The sequence below is a fragment of the Sinohyriopsis cumingii genome, chromosome 8 (genome assembly GCF_028554795.1).
Source record: "Sinohyriopsis cumingii isolate HCF-2022 chromosome 8, ASM2855479v2, whole genome shotgun sequence".
NCBI lineage: Eukaryota > Metazoa > Mollusca > Bivalvia > Unionida > Unionidae > Sinohyriopsis > Sinohyriopsis cumingii.
The window spans coordinates 87,424,865-87,450,123 of record NC_142968.1 but is presented as its reverse complement, the minus strand read 5'-3'; the positions used below and the strand labels follow the sequence as shown (position 1 = coordinate 87,450,123).

Sequence of the window (25,259 nt, the reverse complement as noted above, 5' to 3'; positions counted from 1 at the left end):
CTTTAGGAACACCAACTTTGCTACTCTTCTTACTTCAAGCTTTACCAACACCAATATGGCTACTCTACTGACTTAAAACTTTACCAACACCAATATGGCTACACGTATTACTTCAAACTTTAGCAACGCTAATATGGCTACACTTTTTAATTCAAACTTTAGCAACACCAATATGGCTACACTTCTTACTTCAAATTTAGCAACACCAATATGGCTACACTTCTTACTTCAAATTCAGCAACACCAATATTGCTACTCTTCTTACTTCAAACTTTAGCAACACCAATATGGCTACTCTACTTACTTCAAACTTTAGCAACACCAATATGGCTACACCTCTTACTTCAAACTTTAGCAACACCAATATGGCTACACTTCTTACTTCCAATTTAGCAACACCAATATGGCTACACTTTTTACTTCAAATTTAGCAACACCAATATGGCTACTCTTCTTACTTCAAACTTTAGCAACACCAATATGGCTACTCTACTTACTTCAAACTTTAGCAACACCAATATGGCTACACCTCTTACTTCAAACTTTAGCAACAACAATATGGCTACACTTCTTACTTCAAACTTTAGCAACAACAATATGGCTACACTTCTTACCTTAAACTTTAGGAACACCAACTTTGCTACTCTTCTTACTTCAAACTTTACCAACACCAATATGGCTACTCTACTGACTTAAAACTTTACCAACACCAATATGGCTACACTTCTTACTTCAAATTTAGCAATTCCAATATCGCTACTCTTCTTACTTCAAACTTAGCAACACCAATATGGCCACTCTTCTTACTTCAAACTTTAGCAACACCAATATGGCCACTCTTCTTACTTCAAATTTAGCAACACCAATATGGCTCTTCTTACTTCAAATTTAGCATCACCAATATGGTTACACTTCTTACTTCAAATTTCGCAACACCAATATGGCTCTTCTTACTTCAAACTTTAGCAACAGCAATCTGACTACACTTCTTACTTCAAACTTTAGCAACACCAATATGGCTACTATACTTACTTCAAACTTAGCAACACCAATATGGCTATTCTTCTTACTTCAAACTTTATCAACTCCAATATGCCTATTCTTTTTACTTCAAACTTTAGCAACACCAATATGGCTACTCTACTTACTTCAAACTTTACCAACACCAATATGGCTACTCTACTTACTTCAAACTTTACCAACACCAATATGGCTACTCTTCTTACTTCAAACTTAGCAACACCAATATGGCTACACTTCTTACTTCACATTTAGCAACACAATGTGGCTCTTCTTACTTCAAATTTAGCAACACCAATATGGCTCTTCTTACTTCAAACTTTAGCAACACCAATCTGACTACACTTCTTACTTCAAACTTTAGCAACACCAATATGGCTACATACTTGCTTCAATCTTAGCAACACCAATATGGCTATTCTTCTTACTTCAAACTTTATCAACACCAATATGGCTATTTTTCTTACTTCAAACTTTAGCAACGCCAATATGGCTATTCTTCTTACTTCAAACTTTAGCAACACCAATATGGCTATTCTTCTTACTTCAAACTTTAGCAACACCAATATGGCTATTCTTCTCACTTCAAACTTTAGCAACGCCAATATGGCTATTCTTCTTACTTCAAACTTTAGCAACACCAATATGGCTATTCTTCTTACTTCAAACTTTAGCAACACCAATATGGCTATTCTTCTCACTTCAAACTTTAGCAACGCCAATATGGCTATTCTTCTTACTTCAAACTTTATCAACACCAATATGGCTATTCTTCTTACTTCAAACTTTAACAACACCAATATGGCTACTCTTCTTACTTCAAACTTAGCAACACCAATATGGCTCTTCTTACTTCAAACTTTAGCATCACCAATATGGCTAATCTTCTTACTTTAAACTTTATCAACACCAATATGGCTATTCTTCTTACTTCAAACTTTAGCATCACCAATATGGCTATTCTTCTTACTTCAAACTTTAGCAACACCAATATGGCTATTCTTCTCACTTCAAACTTTAGCAACAGCAATATGGCTATTCTTCTTACTTCAAACTTTATCAACACCAATATGGCTATTCTTCTTACTTCAAACTTTAGCAACACCAATATGGCTACTCTTCTTACTTCAAACTTAGCAACACCAATATGGCTCTTCTTACTTCAAACTTTAGCATCACCAATATGGCTATTCTTCTTACTTCAAACTTTAGCAACACCAATATGGCTCTTCTTACTTCAAACTTTAGCATCACCAATATGGCTATTCTTCTTACTTCAAACTTTAGCAACACCAATATGGCTATTCTTCTCACTTCAAACTTTAGCAACACCAATATGGCTATTCTTCTTGCTTCAAACTTTATCAACACCAATATGGCTATTCTTCTTACTTCAAACTTTATCAACACCAATATGTCTACTCTTCTTACTTCAAACTTAGCAACACCAATATGGCTCTTTTTACTTCAAACTTTAGCATCACCAATATGGCTATTCTTCTTACTTCAAACTTTAGCAACACCAATATGGCTATTCTTCTTACTTCAAACTTTATCAACACCAATATGGCTATTCTTCTTACTTCAAACGTTAGCAACACCAGTATGGCTACTCTTGTTACTTCAAACTCAGCAACACCAATATGGCTCTTCTTACTTCAAACTTTGGCATCACCAATATGGCTATTCTTCTTACTTCAAACTTTAGCAACACCAATATGGCTGCTCTTCTTACTTCAAACTTTAGCAACACCAATATGGCTATTCTTCTTACTCCAAACTTTAGCAACACCAATATGGCTACTCTTCTTACTTCAAACTTAGCAACACCAATATGGCTCTTCTTACTTCAAACTTTAGCAACACCAATATGGCTACTCTTCCTACTTCAAACTTAGCAACACCAATATGGCTGCTCTTCTTACTTCAAACTTTAGCAACATCAATATGGCTATTATTCTTACTTCAAACTTAGCAACACCAATATGGCTCTTCTTACTTCAAACTTTAGCATCACTAATATGGCTATTCTTCTTACTTCAAACTTTAGCAACACGAATATGGCTATTCTTCTTACTTCAAACTTTATCAACACCAATATGGCTATTCTTCTTACTTCAAACGTTAGCAACACCAGTATGGCTACTCTTGTTACTTCAAACTCAACAACACCAATATGGCTCTTCTTACTTCAAACTTTGGCATCACCAATATGGCTATTCTTCTTACTTCAAACTTTAGCAACACCAATATGGCTGCTCTTCTTACTTCAAACTTTATCAACACCAATATGGCTATTCTTCTTACTCCAAACTTTAGCAACACCAATATGGCTACTCTTCTTACTTCAAACTTAGCAACACCAATATGGCTCTTCTTACTTCAAACTTTAGCAACACCAATATGGCTACTCTTCCTACTTCAGACTTAGCAACACCAATATGGCTGCTCTTCTTACTTCAAACTTTAGCAACATCAATATGGCTATTATTCTTACTTCAAACTTTAGCAATAATTCTGTGAACAGCAGCATAAGATTTTACTAAAATTCTCCAAGCTGAAAAGGGAGCTCATTGCATTTAACTAACCAACATAATCAACCTTAACTGCTGCGTCAAAATATCACAAACAACCAATCAAAATACACATAAGCAAATAGGAAATAAATTTTAACATGTATTAACTAATTTTCTTAATAAATATCCAGTTAAATCTAGATAAATTATCCTGAAAATTTGACATGACAAAATAATAAAATATTGCAAAAAAAAGTCAAAGGAAAATGTCTACTACATCCTGATTCAAATTCCAATGGACTGTGTGAACGACATTATACAACTTTACTCTTGTGTTTTTTTTAATGCCATTTCCATTCACCTCCTACTCAGATTAGAATGTAAAGCAGAGATGCTATTTTCTGTGGTACTCTATGGTACAAAACTCATTTAGATGCATGTAAATGAAGAAACCTTATGGCGATAAGAAGTCAAGACAATTGTTAATTGCTGGTGATGAATGAATAACTGTCATCTCTCAGCACACAAGAGGTTATACATGGCAGCAAGTATATCTGGTTGAGAGAAAAAACCTGACACTTTCTCACATACCCCTAATGGCCAAGCCCAAGACACGAGACTCAAACCCAGGATGACAGACTTAGATGTCATTGATCATTAGAGAGAAGCATCTTCGACCACTCCTGACTCGGCCATCTGGGGTCCTAATGAATGAATAAATACTTCAAACTATTTGATAATTCACTGAAATGTTCAGTTCATACTTACCCGAGATGCTCTGTATTAATCCAGATACAGTGAAGATACTTTTGCCAAACAGGGACTGGGTACAGATGCTGATCACTGATGTAAACATCGTGAAAACTAGTAGAATCCCTCCCACGGAGAAAAATGCAAGAGTAGCTTTCCAAGCATCTGGAAACTGGTCATTACCCATGGATGCACTTGTTACAAATGTAGCACAATTTTCACGTTCTAGAATGTTCTGGAACTTGTGAAGCTTGGTGCAGCGGTTGATTATACCAATAGTTGGCTCATATGTTTTCTCTGAGTCAAAAATAGTGTTGTTTGAGATTTCGAAAATGGTGAGAAGCCCTTCTTTCCGAGGGTAGCCAATTAGCCATTGTGGAGACATGATTGAAGCAATCATGACAAGGGTTGTGGCAATGGTTAGCAAAGTCCAACATATGGAACGGCATGTCACAATCACAGGACACATCTTTCTTTCACCTGAAATGGATATTATACAATTTAGATTATCTGGACACTGATTATCTGGATTATAAACTTGCCTGGACAACTCCAAAGTCCCTGAAACTTTTTGCCTATTACAAAATATATATATATATATATATATATATATATATATATATATATATCTGTAAATGGAACTATTTCTCTGATTATGAAGTCCCCTTACAAAAGAATAAGAGAAATCATAAACAAAATGCAACTGAATACAATGTCATAAAAATTATAATTACAGTGGTGTTAAGAACAAATAATCATTTAAAATTAAAACTTAGTTCAATTATAAGAAGGGAGGGAGAGCAAAAGAGAAAATTTTTTCAAACTGTTGGTAAGCGAGTGCAACTATGAAGTATGTAATTTGTCAAATAAAATCCAAAGCTAACCAAACAATGATTAAAGATCCATAATGCACTCTGTAGTCCAACTTATGTAATCCACTGTTGATTCTTAATCAATGTTGATCTTGTGTGTTGACAAGAACAGGTGTAAACAGAAATTTTGCCAGGTTTACCTTGATCAAAAGCCCTTTCACATGATACATAACATTACTGTCCATAAAACATACAGGTATGTCATAATATAAAGTATCTTAAAATATTTTTATTGTTTCTACCTTCTCGAGATTAAATATGTAAATTCTCACCATGAAGTTAATATCTGCAAATAGTAATTACTTTTAAATGTGTGTGTGTGTATGTAATTTGGATTTTTAACATAACTTTTTCAGTCAAATCACAATGATGTCTGCAGTGTGACAGTTTGAAGTGATGTCGAGCACTGGGATATCATGCTGCAGACATGTATCATGATGTCCCACCCAGTCACATTCTCCTGAGACCAGGCCGACGTGTCCTAATACTAACCTCTTAATGCTGAGCGCCTAACAAAGCAGTTACTAGTACCATTTTTATAAGTCTTTGGTATGACTCGGCCAGGACCTTTAAATGTGCAGACAAACAAATCAGGCCCTTTAATCCAGATAATTACAATACTAACCTTTTTGTTTTAAAAATCTGATCACCTGGATGTTTAAATTATCGAGTTGAAATCCATCCCGGATGGGTCTAGATAATGACTGTTCTACCTTATGTGGAAATATTATTACACTGTATGACTTTTCTTTAGATGATACTGAGGTACATGTACACCAAGCAAATTTTTGTTATCCTTATTTTCTATAATGTCAGCCAAAAACACATTTCCCTTACTAATACAAGCTGAGCATATTTTGGTGAGTACCAGTACTTTATTTCTGGTACAAGTCTACTTAGGTCTCACTGGATAGTTTCATGTTTTGACACCTCCCTAAATCGTAAGGTAGAAGGCATGAACCTAATTATCACAAGCCTAGCATTTATAAATTCACACATAAGCTAAATCTGTAATGTGGCTGAGATTCACTTTGAGTTAGGCTTGGAAATGGGTTGGCTTGTTTGGTGGCTGCCTGTCACAGTTAGACTAGCACAGGAGATTAAATGCAACCTGGGCTGCAAATGAATAGCCGACTTGGCTTACGTATTTACGTATGTCTGCTACAGAGGTAAATATCTAAAAATCGAGATGGTTGAGGGATGATGAAAAGTATGCTGATTTGTTATAGTACTAGTGAACTTTGCTCACGCATACATATTGCTGGCGATATATGTGGAAGAACGAACACCCTGATGAACTAGAACATAACATTTTCCTAGAAAAAGACAAAATAACAAAATCTTTTTGTTCTTGCAATGTTATGCATCCTTATTAATTATTCAATTTTCTAGTATGACTTCAGTACTTTTAATAGAATTTAAAATAAAGCTTTCATTATGTTACATTTATATCATGTATAAATGTCATATAAGAATAAAACAAGTATTTCTGTATCTACAATTAATAATTGCATTATGTTTAGGAAAACAAATATTAAATTTAAATAAATAAATAAACAGAAAATGTTTTACATTGTTATTGCTGCAGCAACATGCCTCTGCAGTTGGAGGGATGAAACATTTCATGAGGGCATCATCGAGAAACCAGTAAATTTGAATTATATCAGATGCATGTAAAACGATCTTTTATCATAATCTCTTTAAAAAGAAGGAAATATTAATGGCACATTTAAATAAACAACAACATGCACATTGATGAGATATATCTGCATCCGCTTTGACCCTAGTTGGCTAATTAGTGTGACTTGTTTTATTTTACTATACTGATGTTATAAGATTTTGGAGGTGTTTTAAAATCTGTAATTTGTAAGAGTTAAGTTTTACTTCAAGACAAAAGGACAAAACTATATATCAATGGCATGATATAGCTGATTTATAGTCTCAAGCCTAATAAATACCAAATTTTTTAATTCTATTTCACCTCTTCATAAATTTAAATTATTTTTAGAAAACCTTTCATAATAAAAACTGAAATCAAAATAACTAAATTTAAAATTTTGAAATAATTGATGTCAAAATCCAACTTAGCAATTATATATATGAATAGGATTAGGGACAATCCAGAATTTAAAGTTAAGGGTGGCGTTTTGTCAACCTGGCACCAGTTACAAGTCAATGTTCAAGTTTGAAAATTTTAATAAAATCAGCACTAATAAAGCATGATGCAGGATTCCAATATTCCAAATTTAATTTTTAAAAGAAAAACAAACCAAGGTAATAAAAATCCAAAAATAAACAACACATATACACAAAGCTTTCTATTGCATGTAATATTATGGCCCCAATAAAATATACAATTTGAACATAAGCATACAATTAGCATAAAATTATATTCAACATTTTCACAAGCACACCAAATACTATCATTATTTAACAAGTAATGCATCACTTCCAACGCAGACATTTTTCCATGTTTGTGTTTGGTTTGAGAACTTTTTTAAAAAAAACTCCCTCTTAAATCCTTTCACAATAATGACAATCCGCATCTTATGTACCCCAAGCATAACCGCGAATCATTTTTCTGATAAATTTACAGTGATTTTCTGTGTCAATTTTCAAATTCCTCTGCAATGTAATACAAGAGTAATCATTCGTGGTCTCATGTTTGTGAGCAAATATGGTGAATAGCAACACGTAACTATGCAGTGAAATCGATACCTACTTTTGACTGGTCAGTGTGCCCAGTTTGATTGATGGGTCAGAACTGTCCATTATTCTGGCAACTTCGCAATATGTCGAGACTCGTCAAACTTGATATACAGGAAGAGTGCAAAGTGCATACACAGTCACTCCCAAGGATGTGTATATTGGCTTGTAAGATGAAAGAATAATTTTGTCCCAGTAACAGACAAATGATGAATTCCTAAAACAGAAAATGTTCTCTTGCTTTGAGATGTGACAAAGTGCTTTTTTAAGTTTATAAGTTCATTCTGTGCACAAACTGCACATCTATACAGGGTGAGGCTCATGGAATTGTGTTTTAAAAAGGGTCTAACTGGAAAATGACTTTACTGTTAGGCTATAGTGACAAGGAAGGGAGGTTGGTAGAAATGAATAAAAATCACTTGTAAATAAATGCACTAAAGGACAATTGGAGCTTCCTTGTAGTACTTCATGTGAGATTGGTGAATACTCAAGTGCAAGTGCCACTCTCTGCACTTAGTGAGAAGCCTTGCCTGTTTATTATTCCACAGGATTTTCTTTTGATCGAGTTTGTTTAATAATAATTAAAGGCCAAGGTAGCCTGCATACAAATGACATAAATCACAGTGAATCTGGTTTATCTAAAGCAAATGTCAACTATGACATTATGTTCCCATCTTAGAATATTTTGCTGCATGGTAACAGTACCAATATTTGAAACATTTAAGTGTGTGTGTGTGTGTGTGTGTATGTGTGTGTGTGTGTGATTTAGATTTTTAACATAGTCTGCAGTGTGGCAGCTTAAAGTAATGTCTAGCCCTGGGGCATCATGCTGCAGACATGAATATTCAAGCCCCTCCCCCCCCGGTCACGTTATCCAGACACCGGGCTGTCCAGTCCTAACACTAACCTCTTAATGCTGAGCGCCTAGTGAGGCATCTGTTAGTACATTTTTTAAAGTCTTTGGTATGACTTGACCAGGGTTCAAACCAGCAACCCCCCGCATCCGAGGCAGACATTCTAACTGCTAGGCCACCAGGGTGGTCGAAACATTCAAGTCCTACAAAACTGAAGCTTTATTTTGTTTCTTAAAAAAGCAATATATTTTGTTCTGATTTTTAATTCAATACTCACCCTAGTTCATGTATATAAAATTCATTCAATCCCCTTCAATATATTAACTTCATGGCATTTAAAGTAGCTTGTTTTCGTTTCAATAATTTTCAAATATCTGGTGTGATAGGAAAATATTGATAAACTAAACATGCATGGTTTCGTTATCTGATTCACTCAATTAAGTGTGTGTCTTGGTCACGTGTTTTCAATCAATAGGCATGTGTTTCTTCCTGTCTCATTAAAAAAAATTTATTAAGCTAAACAGTTTTCTAGCTGATAAAAACTGCTATCTCCAAAGCACATGAAACTGAATGACAGCTAAAATCTTTGTGTGTGTGTGTGTGTGTGTGTGTGCGTGTGTGTGTGTATATATATATATATATATATATATATATATATATATATATATATATATATATACACACACACATATATACATATACACATATACATATCCTACTAGACACTTTTGTTTCCTCATTAAATTAATTTCAACCCATATCCTCAGCAACCTATGGAATCTACAAACTCGGAATGCCAAGACCTCTTGAACAATAATACTGTAGGTCAATAAAAGTTACCAATTATGCTAATTGGAATACATGCGATGGCAATAAAATCTTCTGTTACACTTTTCTCCACCTGATTATTCATTAAATCAACATGATCAACATGCATGGATAATTTTCTATGCTATTACTGTGATGCAGGCAAACAGTACTTAAAACAGATTATACAGCATTCAGTAAAGTAAATGGCAAATGCATCCTTATAAAGTGCAAAGTTAGAACATTTGAAAATGGAAAATTTAGTTATAGGATCCATAACTGTACCATAATTTCCTAGAATGTGAAAGAGGAAACACAAAAGATGTGAATACATATGATCCTCATAAACTTGCTACAGTGTATGGCAATATTAGACATTATCTCCAGAGATAATGTTACCGATTCAGTGGTACTCTGGAGTCCCTTGGTAAAACAGATTGCAACACTCTTCCTCTGCATATTAAGTGGTACAAAGCATGAATGAGTTACAATGAAAATGAGCGGGATTTCTCTGAAATGACTATTCTGAAGGGTACTCATGATATGGAAAAAAAAAGTCTTTTACCTACAGCATGCAATCTGAATAAAATCAGATCACCAGTGTCCCACGTGAAGATCTCACAGGACATCAACCACATAGGGCTCATGTTCTGGTGACCTTTGAATTAGCCAATGGAAATGCAACTTTCAGAAACTTGAAAGTGAATGAAATTATTTGGTACATATTAATGCTCTTCAGCCATACTGCTCAGCCTCCCAAACATGAAAGATATAATACTCCATCTGATTGGCTGATAAAATTAACGATTATAGTAATAACATTGGTCACTGTCAGATCTTCACGTATGACAGTGAAGATCTGATTTTAATCAGATCGGCACAGCGTGGAAAGCTTGTGGAATGGAGCATGTTTTATCCCATGCAGAGTAGGGACAAGTTTCCAAGGAATAGTATCAAGTTTATAGTTTTTTTTCGTGACACAAAACACAAAGGACACATTGTTCTTGGGGACAGTGAAAGAAGTGAATATGCTTCTGACAGTTTTAAGATAAGAATCACAGCTCAAACTCAAAGGATTACTCAGTTAATGATATCCCCAGCTACAGCTGTCAACATAAAACCCTGCATTATTTTTACATTTACTGGATAAACATTTATCAAGTCGGGCACGTAAGAATCAGACTTTAAAACAAATTATGTCTGGGCAGGAAGGAAATAAATTTAAAAAGTGGATGGCTGGGTGACATTGATCTTTTAGGGTATACAATCGAACTACTCTTTTGCCAAGAATGAAAAGACTTAAATTTAAATCCCATGTTATGAAACAAAACATCACAATCACATCTTCAGTTAAATCATTCGTTAGTACTGAGTTTCTGAGAAATTTGCTCAGGAAAATGTTAATTAGCTGTTACTAGTAAACAGATGAAAATACAGGATGGACAAACATATGTATAAGGCTTGATTTGAATCATATATTGCCAATATGAAATCTTGAACTATCCATGGTCATATGCTATAATATGCACACCAAATCATGGACATGACCCGTGAATGAGAAAATGTAGAAACTGTTTTATATATTATCAGCAATGAATGAACAGGCTGGGCAGACAAGTTAAGATGGTGGTCCTAACATTGGGCATATCCCTACATTTCATGCCTAACTACAATTAGCAAATAGATTCTAAATTTTCAAGGAGTACTGGTAATATTGTGCAGCTGTTGGAGGTGGGGGGCACAAGGACAAGCTGACAGGCACGATTCAAGTAACATTCGAATTAGACTCTATAAAATATCCAATTTAAACAATGTAATAAATGATAACAATTTTCTCTCTCTCTCTCTCTCTCTCTCTCTATATATATATATATATATATATATATATATATATATATATATATATATATATATATATATACACACACACACACACATTATCCAGTCAACATCACATAATTTCAAGGAAAGATATATCCATGACTATTTCTTCACAAAAGCTCCCAAGGTACAGTTCTTTTTCTGGAATAGACCAAATGTGTTTATGTGTGTGTGATTTGGATTTTTAATGTAGCTTTAAAACATTTCCACTCATATCACTACAATGTCTGCAGTATTGCAGTTATAGTGATGTCTAGCACTGGGGCATCTGATGCCACAGACATGTAGTATCATGTCCCACCCAGTCAAATTATCCTGACACCAGGCCAACCAGTTCCAGCACTAACTTCATAATGCTGAGTGCCAAGCAAGGCAGCTGCAAGTACCATTTTTATAAGTCTTTGGTACGACTCGGCTGGGATTCTAGCATGTGATCTCCTGCATTTGAAGTGGAAAACCTAACCACTTTGGCCACAAAAGCGGTCTAGACCAAAGGTCATATTAGTTGAAATAACATAAATTTGGGAGGTGGCATTTCATTTGGTGCCTTGAATATACTTCAATTTGATGGCTCAACGCATCTGAAATATGCAATATTAGCAAAACCTTTTCAGCAACTGAATAAGTAAATAAATTCTAAGGTCCAAAATAGTCCAGTCTTACTTGACCAAAGCCAATGACCTTGGCATTTGTTTGGTCCCTTTTTAAGTGACTTAGATTTACACAAGACAGTGACAAAAAAAAAAGTTGCTCTAACCAAACTGAACACCTACCTCTTACATCAGGTATATGAATGAAAACAGAAAGGATGTCCCATTAAGCATGATTAAGTTAACAAGATAGTGATGGAAACTGACACAATTTTATGTACATTACTTACATCCATGTATACTTAAAACTGAATTAAATGTAAAATTTATTGATCAAAAACTGAGCCTTCTAGAAGCAAAAAACAGTATAAATTTCTCAAAATAAGGTCCATTTTTTATTACATCCTATATTATGTAACATTGTTCACCCATTGAATGGGGGCCACAGGTGGCTGAGTGGTCTAAAGTTCTCACCTTACCAATCACTGCCATCTCACCTCTGTCTGCATATGGGTTCAAATCTCATGCTTGACCAATGTGGATAGGTGAGAAAGCTTGCTAGTAGATCTGTGGTTCTTACTGGGGTTTTCCCCAGGTTCTTTCTCCACCACTTATACTGGCTGCTATGCATAGCCTATCTTCTGCTGAAAATATGGCATTACACCCAATATCAACCTTTGAATGCATGTGCAATTGTCAAATCTGAATGAATAATGCTGAAGGACTGACCCAAAAATTATTGTAGGAACTATAATTACTGCTTACCTTAGGCATACCCCTGGTAAAGGCAGAACACCAGAAACATTAACAAAGCTTCCAGTCAGAGCAGATACAATACAATACAGTACATATGGTTCCCACAACTGGTGGGTGTGCCAGTACTTGCAGAGGAATGCATGGCATTTAAATGTATTCATAAACACTGCTAGTCATTCCAGCTGCTAGCCCACTGCTGTATAATTGTCAGACAAACCAGCCAAACACTCTGGCTCCTGGGTTCAATTTATTGGATATTGGATATAAGAATCAACTCCACTCACTTAAAATTCAGCACCATGCAATCAGAAATAAATTCCTCTGTGCCAAATATGAGCCAGGAACATTTTCTTTAGTTCAATGCATTGGCATTAGTATTCAAGGGGTCCTAATCAGAGGGAAATTGGATTATCACCTAGGACAAAAAAGTGATAAAATAATCAATAAATAATCTACTTCTGCAATTAGTTCATATATCAGCTTCAGAATAAGGCAAAGAAGTAAATACTACTACAGTACAGTCAAACTATTTACCTTAGTCCAACTTTTAACATACTCTCCTAACTTGATTTTCCATTAGACTGTTACCTATGTACAGCTGCTCCAAGTACTTTGAAAGTGTGTGGAATTGCCTTGGTCACTGAAATAATGCCAGGCCCCACATTATAAAGGCTGCTGCTGCTGGGAATGTATATATGATTCACCCTGTACTCAGTATTTAGCAGCAAGCCAATTTATACAGGCTAGAAAAGTAAATAGCCAGCTGGTAGTACTAAAAGAAAGAAGAAAAAAAACTTTAATTTTGTATACAAGGGGATATAAAAAAACAAAAGAACTTTATACAGAGAAGAGGCATATCAGATCCTTGAACACTAAATTACTAAGCACTATTGACTACTGGTGATAATTACTGAGGGGTATAAAAGTTATCAAAAAATAAATCAATCAAATGACAAAAAAAATAATATAAATTTTGTCAAGGTTCCTTGTTAAGTTATAGGTGTGGTAAGAATAAGCTGTAATGGCCTGATATAATGATGGGTACTGTAATGGTCTGATATAATGTTGGGTACTGCAATGGTCTGATATAATGTTGGGTACTGCAATGGTCTGATATGATGTTGCGTACTGCAATGGTCTGATATAATGATGGGTACTGCAATGGTCTGATATAATGTTGGGTACTGCAATGGTCTGATATAATGTTGGGTACTGCAATGGTCTGATATAATGTTGGGTCACTGCAATGGTCTGATAATAATGTTGGGTACTGTAATGGTCTGATATAATGTTGGGTACTGCAATGGTCTGATATAATGTTGGGTACTGCAATGGTCTGATATGATGTTGCGTACTGCAATGGTCTGATATAATGATGGGTACTGCAATGGTCTGATATAATGTTGGGTACTGCAATGGTCTGATATAATGTTGGGTACTGCATTGGTCTGATATAATGTTGGGTCACTGCAATGGTCTGATAATAATGTTGGGTACTGCAATGATCTAATATAATGTTGGGTACTGCAATGGTCTGATATAATGTTGGGTACTTCAATGGTCTGATATAATGTTGGGTACTGTAATGGTTTGATATAATGTTGGGTACTGCAATGGTCTGATATAATGTTGGGTACTGTAATGGTTTGATATAATGTTGGGTACTGCAATGGTCTGATATAATGTTGGGTACTGTAATGGTTTGATATAATGTTGGGTACTGCAATGGTCTGATATAATGTTGGGTACTGCAATGGTCTGATATAATGATGGGTACTGCAATGGTCTGATATAATGTTGGGTACTGCAATGGTCTGATAATAATGTTGGGTACTGCAATGGTCTGATATAATGATGGGTCACTGCAATGGTCTGATAATAATGTTGGGTACTGCAATGGTCTGATAATAATGTTGGGTACTGCAATGGTCTGATATAATGTTGGGTCACTGCAATGGTCTGATAATAATGTTGGGTACTGCAGTGGTCTGATATAATGTTGGGTACTGCAATGGTCTGATATAATGTTGGGTACTGCAATGGTCTAATATAATCTTGGGTACTGCAATGGTCTGATAATAATGTTGGGTACTGCAATGGTCTGATATAATGTTGGGTCACTGCAATGGTCTGATATAATGTTGGGTACTGCAATGGTCTGATATAATGTTGGGTACTGTAATGGTCTGATATAATGATGGGTACTGCAATGGTCTGATATAATGTTGGGTACTGCAATGGTCTGATAATAATGTTGGGTACTGCAATGGTCTGATATAATGATGGGTCACTGCAATGGTCTGATAATAATGTTGGGTACTGCAATAGTCTGATAATAATGTTGGGTACTGCAATGGTCTGATATAATGTTGGGTCACTGCAATGGTCTGATAATAATGTTGGGTACTGCAATGGTCTGATAATAATGTTGGGTACTGCAATGGTCTGATATAATGTTGGGTACTGCAATGGTCTGATATAATGTTGGGTCACTGCAATGGTCTGATAATAATGTTGGGTACTGCAATGGTCTGATAATAATGTTGGATACTGCAATGGTCTGATATAATGTTGGGTCACTGCAATGGTCTGATATAATGTTGGGTACTGCAATGGTCTGATATAATGTTGGGTACTGTAATGGTCTGATATAATGTTGGGTACTGCAATGGTCTGATATAATGTTGGGTACATCAATGGTCTGATATAATGATAGGTACTACAATGGTCTAATAAAATGTTGGGGTACTGCAGTGGTCTGATATAATGTTGGGTCACTGCAAATGCTCTTTGGGTTTGGCTGGTGTTATCCTGGGAATGAAACTCCCTTTGATTGTATAGTCTGGTGGGAGTATAGACAGAATATCAACAGAGACCTGAGCAAGACTATTGGGAAGAAATAATGCAATATGAGCCCCCTTAGACAAGAAAAACAAACCAAAATTGAACCAATAACAATTAGTAGCATCAATTCCAATTCAATCTAAGTTAAATCAATATAATTCAATAACAATACCAACAGATGCCTAAATAGATGAAGTTTGAGTACCCAAGAGACATGTGCATACACACAAGTCCGAGGAAATGAATACATTCCGATTGGTGAAAGTGGACCATGGTATCAGACTGGGACCATGATTTTATTCTAGACCTTCAATTACAAAATGGAGGAAAGAATGTCCCTGGCCTGAGCACTCGAGCCAGGAAAAAACACAGCATGGCAGTAATAGTAGATATTAAATTACCACTATTCGTACCAAATTTCTGTTACTTTTTTGGCATCATTGCTAGTTCACAAATTGGATATAATGGGTCCTAACTTATATAGAATTTTGGCCAGAAATTATAATGTTCCAGTATTGGACAGATTTTTTTACCACAAAGATTGAGCATTATACTGATGATATACATGTAAATGTGTGAAATGAAAGTCTGTATAAACTTAACAGCATGGCCTCCTGCAGAGTCAAACACTTTCTGTCAAACTTGATGAAAATATGTTACGTATGATTTTTTAAATTTTTTAAATTGTTTAATGGGATTTTTTTAGTTTAGCGACATTAGCTTTATTTGATGACAGACAGCATTTGTAAAACCTTAAAAGCACTTCATTCTTTCAGTAAAATCTGGTCAAATTCTATTCAGAAGGTTGTAAAAGGAAGTAATTTACAGATTTTTTTTATATTCTTAGCAATGGTAGCCATATTCGATGGTAAATTATCACAGTTACTGGATGTCAGATTGGCATCATTTTCTTTTAGTTCCAATATGACATCGAAAGAAACATCTTCTTTTGAAAAATCCAAGTTGATATGACTTCAGTTGAGGTGGAGTACAATAACATGGTTTTCAAGATTACCACTGTAGTGGCCATATTGGATTTCAGATTGGAACCATTTTCTTTTAGGACCAACTAGACATGATGAAAAGTTTTTAGTGAAAATCCCATGATGATACGGCCATCCATTCAGATGCAACAGCAAAATTTTCAAGACATCTACTGTGGTGGCCATAGTGGATGTGCTAGTACCACAATTTTCACTGAAGACCAAATAGACTTGTAAAACCTTAAAGCCCTGTCAGCATGAAAAGTAGTTGCAATAACAAGATTTTTAAGATGGTTACTGTGGCAGCCATATTTTACATCCAGACTGGCATCATTTTCATTAAAACCAACTGGACATCAGAAGGAAGTCATTTACTGAAAACCCCATTTTGATATATGCATTACCATCCGTTCAGGAAGAGTAGCAATAACAAGATTTTCAAGATGACCATTGTGGTGGCCATACTGAATGTATTGGCAGCACTTTTTTCATTCAGGATGAATTAGACCAGGGGACAAATGTGTGTTTAAAGTTTCATGGTAATCCTCCAAGTAGTTTAAGAGATGTAGCAAACTTGTGCTAAAGAACAGATGGACAATGGACAATCTCAAGAGTTCTGCTGTCTTTGACCAGTAAAGCTACAAACTGTGGTACAAGATGCATTCATGACTTTGTTTCATACACAAATAAAAGACAAGAAAGGTGGCAATTCTAATAAAACGTTTAGAAGCAAAGGGATGACCATAATACTGATGAAGTTTCATGGCAATCCATCAAATGTTGTGGAAATATGGTAATCTATCAAAACATGTTTGACTAATTGTGGAAAGATGAGAATGTGTGACAAGTTATGGTATTGGAAATCCATCAAAAATTGTGGGACCAGTTGTGGAAATATGGTAATCCATCAAAACATGTTTGACTAATTGTGGAAAGATGGGACTGTATGACAAGTTATGGTATTAGGAATCCATCAAAAATTGTGGGACCAGTTGTGGAAATATGGTAATCCATCAAAACATGTTTGACTAATTGTGGAAAGATGGGACTGTGTGACAAGTTATGGTATTAGGAATCCATCAAAAATTGTGGGACCAGTTGTGGAAATATGGTAATCCATCAAAACATGTTTGACTAATTGTGGAAAGATGGGACTGTGTGACAAATTATGGTATTAGGAATCCATCAAAAACTGCTCCACCAGATGTGGATAGAAGGGAATCCATCGAATGTACAATACACTTTACTGGCAAAAATGAATTAAAAACAAATATTTGAAAATTACTCTAATGGCTAAAAAAATCTACTATCACACAGAAATACACAATTATAAATATTAAATTAATTCATTTAATTCAAGTAGTTGTTGCTTAATCCATGATAATGAGTTTCAGGGAAAACAATGTTAAAACTATGTACAACAGCAACATGAAACAAAAAATACAAAATTTGTTGTAATGGCCAGATTATCTGATCAGGTCATCTATACATTGATACAAATACGCTAACAAAATTTAATTTGTCTCCTTTGAGTGGTGTTTACGCACTAGGTTGCTAAGAATATTTTGGGGATGGACAGACAACAGACATTATCAAATCAAGATGAAAGCACTGAGGGTGTGAAATAGGGAAAACTTTTCCCAAAATGAGGTGAAGGGGTACAAGCTAAATATAATAAGCAAGTGTAGTGGCATACCAAGCTGCATCAGAATATGTTGGATCATTCCCAAGCTACTTGTATGTAACAAGGAACTCCAACAGGTAACTTTCATCACCGCATACAGGAAATTGATAGAGGAAACCCAGAGCACTGTCAAAGAAGAAACCCAAGCTGGCCCAAAGTTTATCACCTGACTGACACAAGGCAAGCAGCCTAATGCAAGAGCAATCTGCCAAGTAATCTGTGCTAATAGGAGGTTTTCTGTCTAATTTGTTCAACGTTTGTTCATGGTTTACGAGAAAGAAGCTGTTGCTCCAGACATTACAGCAACAAAGTAAGAGTGTTTTGAGTTCACAGATTACATAATCAAACTGCTCAACTACCATGGACAAAAAGTCTTGTGCAATTTACACAGTAAGAAAGCTTTCAAAAGTAACAAGTACATACAAATCATGTATATTATATTTCATATTTCAGCAGAAAAAGTGAGACATGGAAAGGAAGAAAGTAAATTGGATGGTATAGCATAAGCATTTCTGTACTGTCAATTATGTAGATTAATTAAAATATAACATTCAAATTTATTAACTCTTCCAATGGCCAGGTTACTAAACGGGTGGAAGACTATGCATCTGTCTGTCTGTCTGCTTATCTACATGCCTCTGTCAAAACTAACAAGGACCTATTTCAGAGATAACTGTTAAAAGTTCCATGCAATTTGGACCAAAAGCAGACACCCTTGAGCTTGTCAGTTTGCCTAAATATTTCGGTAAAAAACTATTTAAAAGAACCATTTAATTTGGGGGTGAATGTTTTCATGAGTATACTTAACATTTTGTAGAAATTAGTGCAAGACTCTGTTTCAAACATGGATTTCAGTGAGTTTACATATCTAAAATAATGCATTTTCTTTACTCAGCTCATCTATTTCCACCTGTATCATTTCATCAACAATTACCTTAAAAAAACATACATAAATCTATACATACATACATACATACATACATACACACAAACACATACATACACTCATACATACATACATACATACATACATAATCACACACACACACACACACACACATACCAGTCACAGTACCAGTCACATGGAGTACTGTCATCTGTAAAACAAGACCTACATGTATTTAAGTATATAACTTATCTATATTACCTTTACACTGCAACTTTACCTGACTAGATGGAACAATATCTCTGCACAACAGCCTGAGGTAAAAAGGCCAGGCTCCTTCAATATATCAAACCTTGTTGAGCACTGCCCATTAACAACATGACACTGTATTATCTTAAACCATAGTATCCATTCTGTAAACTAAACTCCAAAATAAAAAATTAGAGGCCTGAATCATCACTAACCTGGGTAGCTGACAGATGTCTGCTTGTGAATGCAAATTCACCCAATACCGAAACTGCTGAGTGGAAAGAAAAGTTGGAACACACAGTTGCTTCATTGTCTATTAATGCTGGTGTCATTTTTCTTCCTTGCTAGATCACATATACAGTTAATATGAGCTTCCTCTGACCCATGCCACCCCATTTTTGATAGTTGGACATTTATCCTGGTGTCCAAATATATATAAAAAATGTGATGGTAAGGGTCTGATGAAAGGATTAAATAACTATATCACAGGATGGATCACTTTCTCAGCATATAAAGGACATGTTATTTATAATGTCATCATTCTCCACTTGATATCTTCCAGTCCCTGGGGAATAGGCCCTGATTCCTAACTCATAAACGATTTATAGCTCCACCCTATGAGTGTGTGTGTGATTAAGATTTTTAATGTCTCTTTAAAAATATTCAGTAATATTGCATCGATGTCTGCAGTGTGGCAGTTTATAATGATGTCCAGCACTGGGGCATCATGCCGCAGACATGTAGCATGATGTCCCACCCAGTCACATTATCCTGACATCAGGCCAACCAGTCCTAACACTAACCTCTTAATGTTGAGCACCAAGTGAGGCAGCTGTTAGTACCATTTTTGTAAGTCTTTGGTATGACTCGGCCGTGGATCGAACCCACAACATCTCACTTCCAAGACAGACACTCTAACCACTAGGCCACCAGAGTGGTTAGCTCCACCCATAAAGTATATATATATATATATATATATATATATATATATATATATATATATATATATATATATATATATATATGTCTGTATATAAGTGTATGTATATATGTGCCAAGTAAGTTAGTTATGTTTCTTGGCATTAATTGGGAAGTTAATCTGAACATTACGCATGGATTCCTGGGCCTGTTCTTAACCTTTTGGACTCCCTTCCTTGGAGTTATAACTTGGAAGCCATGGAGTGAATCATGAAGTGGTGTGTGGTGGCCAAGTGGTTAAGTCAATGGACTAGTGACAAGAAAGTTATAGGTTCAATTCCCACTATCTGATCTGCCTGGATCCTCATTGATGCATGCTGCTCTCACTCATAGCTGAAATCATCGAATATCGTGATGATACTGTACAAACAAACCAATGCTGTTGTTTCTTTTTCTACATTTTTTAAAAATATACTGCTATTCACTGTCATTTCTGAGCATCTGTGGAGCTTGGACTGGTTTTCTAATTTTATAAATTGGATGACAAATTAGCATCATTAAAAAAAGATCTTAAAAGGATCTATGCAGGTTCCTCTCTGCCTAATTTAGTTTGTGAAATGACATTTAAAAAACAATTTAAAATAACCATATTATGTAAGAGAAGGGCATCATTTGCTCAAATATTTAATGCCAAACTAGATTAATTCAGTCAAAATTGGTTCAATTATGTTCAGCTGCTGTTTCAAAAGAAAATGTTTGAATGTTTTCCAATTTTTAGCAACAGCAGTCATGTTTGATGGCAGACTGGCATCACCTGTAAAACAAGTGACCCAAGTGGCCATAGGATTGCTCACCAAACTGACAGCTGCCTCAAATCCAACAAACAGATCAACTGGCCAAACAATGGTGGCCAGAAGAATACTTTCTAGTGAAAATTTCTCTGGTCTTGTTCATTCAATGTATCAGGCAAATAAATGTTTAAGGTTTCTCAAGGTTTCATTGAACAGTTTGCAACATGTTTTTAAACAAGCACCTAATTTTTCAGCGTTTAAAAAACCTCTACAAATATTTTCATGAGAAATCCAGATTTTATGAACTCAGCACATCTGTATACAGTACATGCAGCTGTGAAATATCTATCTAATAACTGTATGTAGAACTTAAATAAATTATACTAACTTACATTGTATCTGAATTCTTTTATATACTTGATACATGGACCATGTGGTTTCTTTACTAATTATATACATATTTGGTATAATTGCAGGGTCATAATGTAAATTACCTCTCAGCCGATTATGTTACCCTTGATAAATAAAGGACATTATTATTATCATTATTATTACTACTAATGTGTGACAGACAGAGAATGTGTATCAAAGGTAACATTATATGCCCTTATCACTGCTTGTGGTTGTCCATGACAAATAAGGATGCACTGATAGAATGAATGCAATAATTCTATAGATCTGAGATAAAATAATTGCAAATGAAATCAATTAAATTACAATATCTGTACAAATAAGATTACCAGTACTCAAATCTCTCTTAATAATAATAATAATAATAATAATAATAATAATAATAAAGACTTTATTTAGAGAAGGTAACTCAATTAGTTACAGAACTAATCTACCTTGAGGCCTTCTATCTGTTATGTAAAATATATACAGTATATACAACATGATGTGAAGAGTCTGGCTTGACACTAAATAATTAAGTAATTTTAAAATGCAAAGTATTAAGCCTGGAACACATTCACAGGCATCAGTGAAAACATAAACATATGTAAAACATAAAATATAATCCTGCATTGAAAAATTCAGCTATGAAAATGATGTAAAATTACAGAAAAGCAGGTGGTATTGTTTGTACTAGAACTGTTCAATTTTCTAAAGATTTCATCCATTTAAGACATTGATTGTGAAAAGATGAAATGCTAGGAGCCTGCCTTATGTCACTGGAAATGTTGTTCCATACCAGTGAACCAGTATATTGAAAACTTTTTTTAAACAATTTCTTATTTGGCCTTGGTATAATTAATTTTTTCTTCTTATGGACCTTAAATTTGGAGTGCCATCAGCATCTCTTTGGTGAAAGATATTGCTTAGATAGACAGGAATGGCTTTCCTGGATACTTTATACATCAATTTGGCCTTTCTAAGAAATATTCTTTCATGTATTGTTAAAACCTTTATATTATTCATTGCATCCTGAAAAAATATCCTTAATCCAGAATTAAATGGCATGCCCTCTTTTGGAGTCTTAAAAAGTTTCTTGAGTAACTTGTTTAATTACATGCATCTTATATTGCAGAATTACCTTCTCATCACTCATATTTCTCTTAAAGGTAGATCAAGTAATAACACTGGTGGGGGGGGGAGCATATAGAGATAGGCAATGTGCTTGTGGGATGGGACTCCAACTAACAGGAGCTCCAGCATTTTAAGCATTTCCAGGGCATAATATTAGCTATCTTGCCATGAAGAAAAACTGTACTGGCTCTGCCTCCAGTTGGACTTGTGCCCATCTCTTGAAAATTACAAACTTATGTACACAGCTATTTTGTATAATAAGAATTTGGAAAATAAATAAAATGTCCTTGCAACTAACAACAAGTGATTTACCTCTTTTAGTCTTTCGTTTCAAATATTAAAGTTAGAATCACAGTTTATGGTCTATTTTAAGAAAAATACAAATTATGTAGTTATCAGAAAGTAATCTTGGTAATCAGTACAGCAAGCGCGCTATGCAACACTAATAAAATTAGTACACCTTCCTTACTTTTTTATTCTTACTTTTAATCTTTCGCTACAGCTCATTTTAATACTAACTAATCAAAATCATCTTTCCATATAATATCATTACATAATCACACTTACTTTGCTCTATAACAACAATAACTTTATTTATTTGTGTCAAATATTATAATATCCTCAAAAGAACCAATAACATTTATTTTATAAAATAATATAACATAACTTTACACTAAAATAGATTTATCTCCCTTTATTGTTCATTCCCAAATATCAATAATAAAAATTTGGATACTTTTTTAATTATTCAAATTCGCACCACTCGTTTGTCCATGTCCGTCAATATGCTCGGTTCAACACTTTCGAGTTCAGAGCCTCTCGTGAGTTTCCGTCCATCTCTGTACCTGATTAAATTAAAATTACCTGTTTAAAAAATATATGATTAAACAGTATGTTCATCAACTGCAACAACTACCAATCTTGGCAACTTCAATGGAAGCTGTTTCTTTTGATAATGCTGTGATCATCGCAAAATCCCTATTTACAAATTCCACCCTACTCTAAGACGTTGATGGCAGATTTTTTGTCTATTAGCATCGAAAATTGCCACTAGAAAATTATTCTTGATAACCACTTTCAAATATAGACAAAAATAACCCATTCTGCTGGGTTAGATTCATAGAATCTACATTGGGGTATTGACCAAGACTAGGGAATACCAGCTGCAAGGTTAAATTATTTGTCTCTCTCCATGTCTTGGTACAAACACCGACACTGATTATGTTTCTTACCCAATATTTTTAAATTAAAATAAACCCTTCTTTTCTGCATTATAGTTATCAGATTCAACACAAAAAGTATTAATCACCTAACAGTATTGCCTCTCAGTTTTTATAATGGTCATCTGGGCTTGTACTCTTTTATGAAAATCTGAATAATTATCTCATGCTGCTCCTAGAAATATGAATTAGGGCAGTAGGATGACTAGTCGATTCAAAGTAAACAAATTCTACACATGGAACAACAGAAACAAAGAAATTTGGGGGTGTTTGACCAAGTTTGACAAACATGGGTTTGACAACACATTTCTGCTTGTTGCCTGCACTGCAGTAGCTCTTAAATGATTTTGGATTTTAGTAAGCAGTGATGTGTAACGCCTGTGTGTATAAAACTGTTTTCTGTTATAGTTCGTTCCACAGAAGTCTCTTTTATGAGTGAAATTTTTTCTTTCTGCTATGTATCTGTTGTTGGTATTTGATTTTAGAACAACTCCATCAAGCACAGCAGATGACAAGAAGGGCTTCTTTTTAAAATTAGTTCCCAGCACTTGGACACTGTCACTAACACAACCAGACTAGACAAGAAAGGTAAGGTTTGCAAAACAACTTGCAACTCAGTTAAAAACTTTTCTGCATCAATGCAATGTCTGATTACACATGCTAATGTCAGAATGTGGCATACTTACACGCTAATTAACCTCCTATAGTAAACCTATGGAAACACCATGATATTAAATATTCCCATCTGTTGCAGCCAGTGCCAATAAAAAGGAGTACTGGTACTTAATGGAGTACATCAAAAAGTCAGTCTAATTCATTGGTATGGCACAAATAAAGAACAGGCTTAATAACAATATCGGTGGCATAAAGTGTGCAATACATCAATATGGACTGTCCTGTCCCATCATTAACTTGAAAAATTTGCAATTCTGTACATCCAGAACTGAAAACAAGTTTGTGTGATGGGGGTGTTTGCACAAAGCTAATGCACTTCATCACTATACAGTTGCCATATCCACACAACGACATGTGAAAATTACCAGGACAGGATTAGGTGTGCGGATTGACAAAGTGTTTATTGGTGCTTCTCTTGGACTCTTTTTGATGTTCATGTTGTGGCAATTCTGTTGCTGAGATAAAATTCCAAAATACATTAATGGATGTCACTGCAGATGAAATTTCCAGTGCCATTATTTATTGCCTACCACTAAACTATGATTTAAAAAACCGATCATCAATGCTATGCAAAAGCCTAAGTTTCAAATGTACATGTTCCAGAACTTGTTTTGTCACTTTCTTGTTTGGAAAAATAAAGCTTGTACTATTAATGCAGTCAACAAAGCCAACACCTCATGGTGAACAAACTTCAAGTTTCCTGGAGACAACACTGCCTGCCATAATTACTGAA

General features: G+C 34.8%; 1 protein-coding gene across 5 annotated transcripts in view; it reads right to left on the bottom strand.

Moving 5' to 3' along the window:
• Positions 1–25,259, bottom strand: part of LOC149794081 (LHFPL tetraspan subfamily member 2a protein-like) — a 53,627-nt gene that overhangs the window by 19,042 nt on the left and 9,326 nt on the right. For 2 of the 5 annotated variants that reach the window (XM_089968033.1, XM_089968037.1), the window contains exon 2: positions 4,305–4,766. In XM_089968033.1, coding sequence (XP_089824159.1) covers positions 4,305–4,755 — 451 coding nt within the window. In that variant the 5' untranslated portion in view covers positions 4,756–4,766. Of the gene's footprint in view, positions 1–4,304; positions 4,767–7,880; positions 8,082–12,761; positions 12,916–13,286; positions 13,415–25,259 lie in introns of those variants that run through there. The other 3 variants (XM_089968036.1, XM_089968034.1, XM_089968035.1) reach the window with 3 other exon arrangements.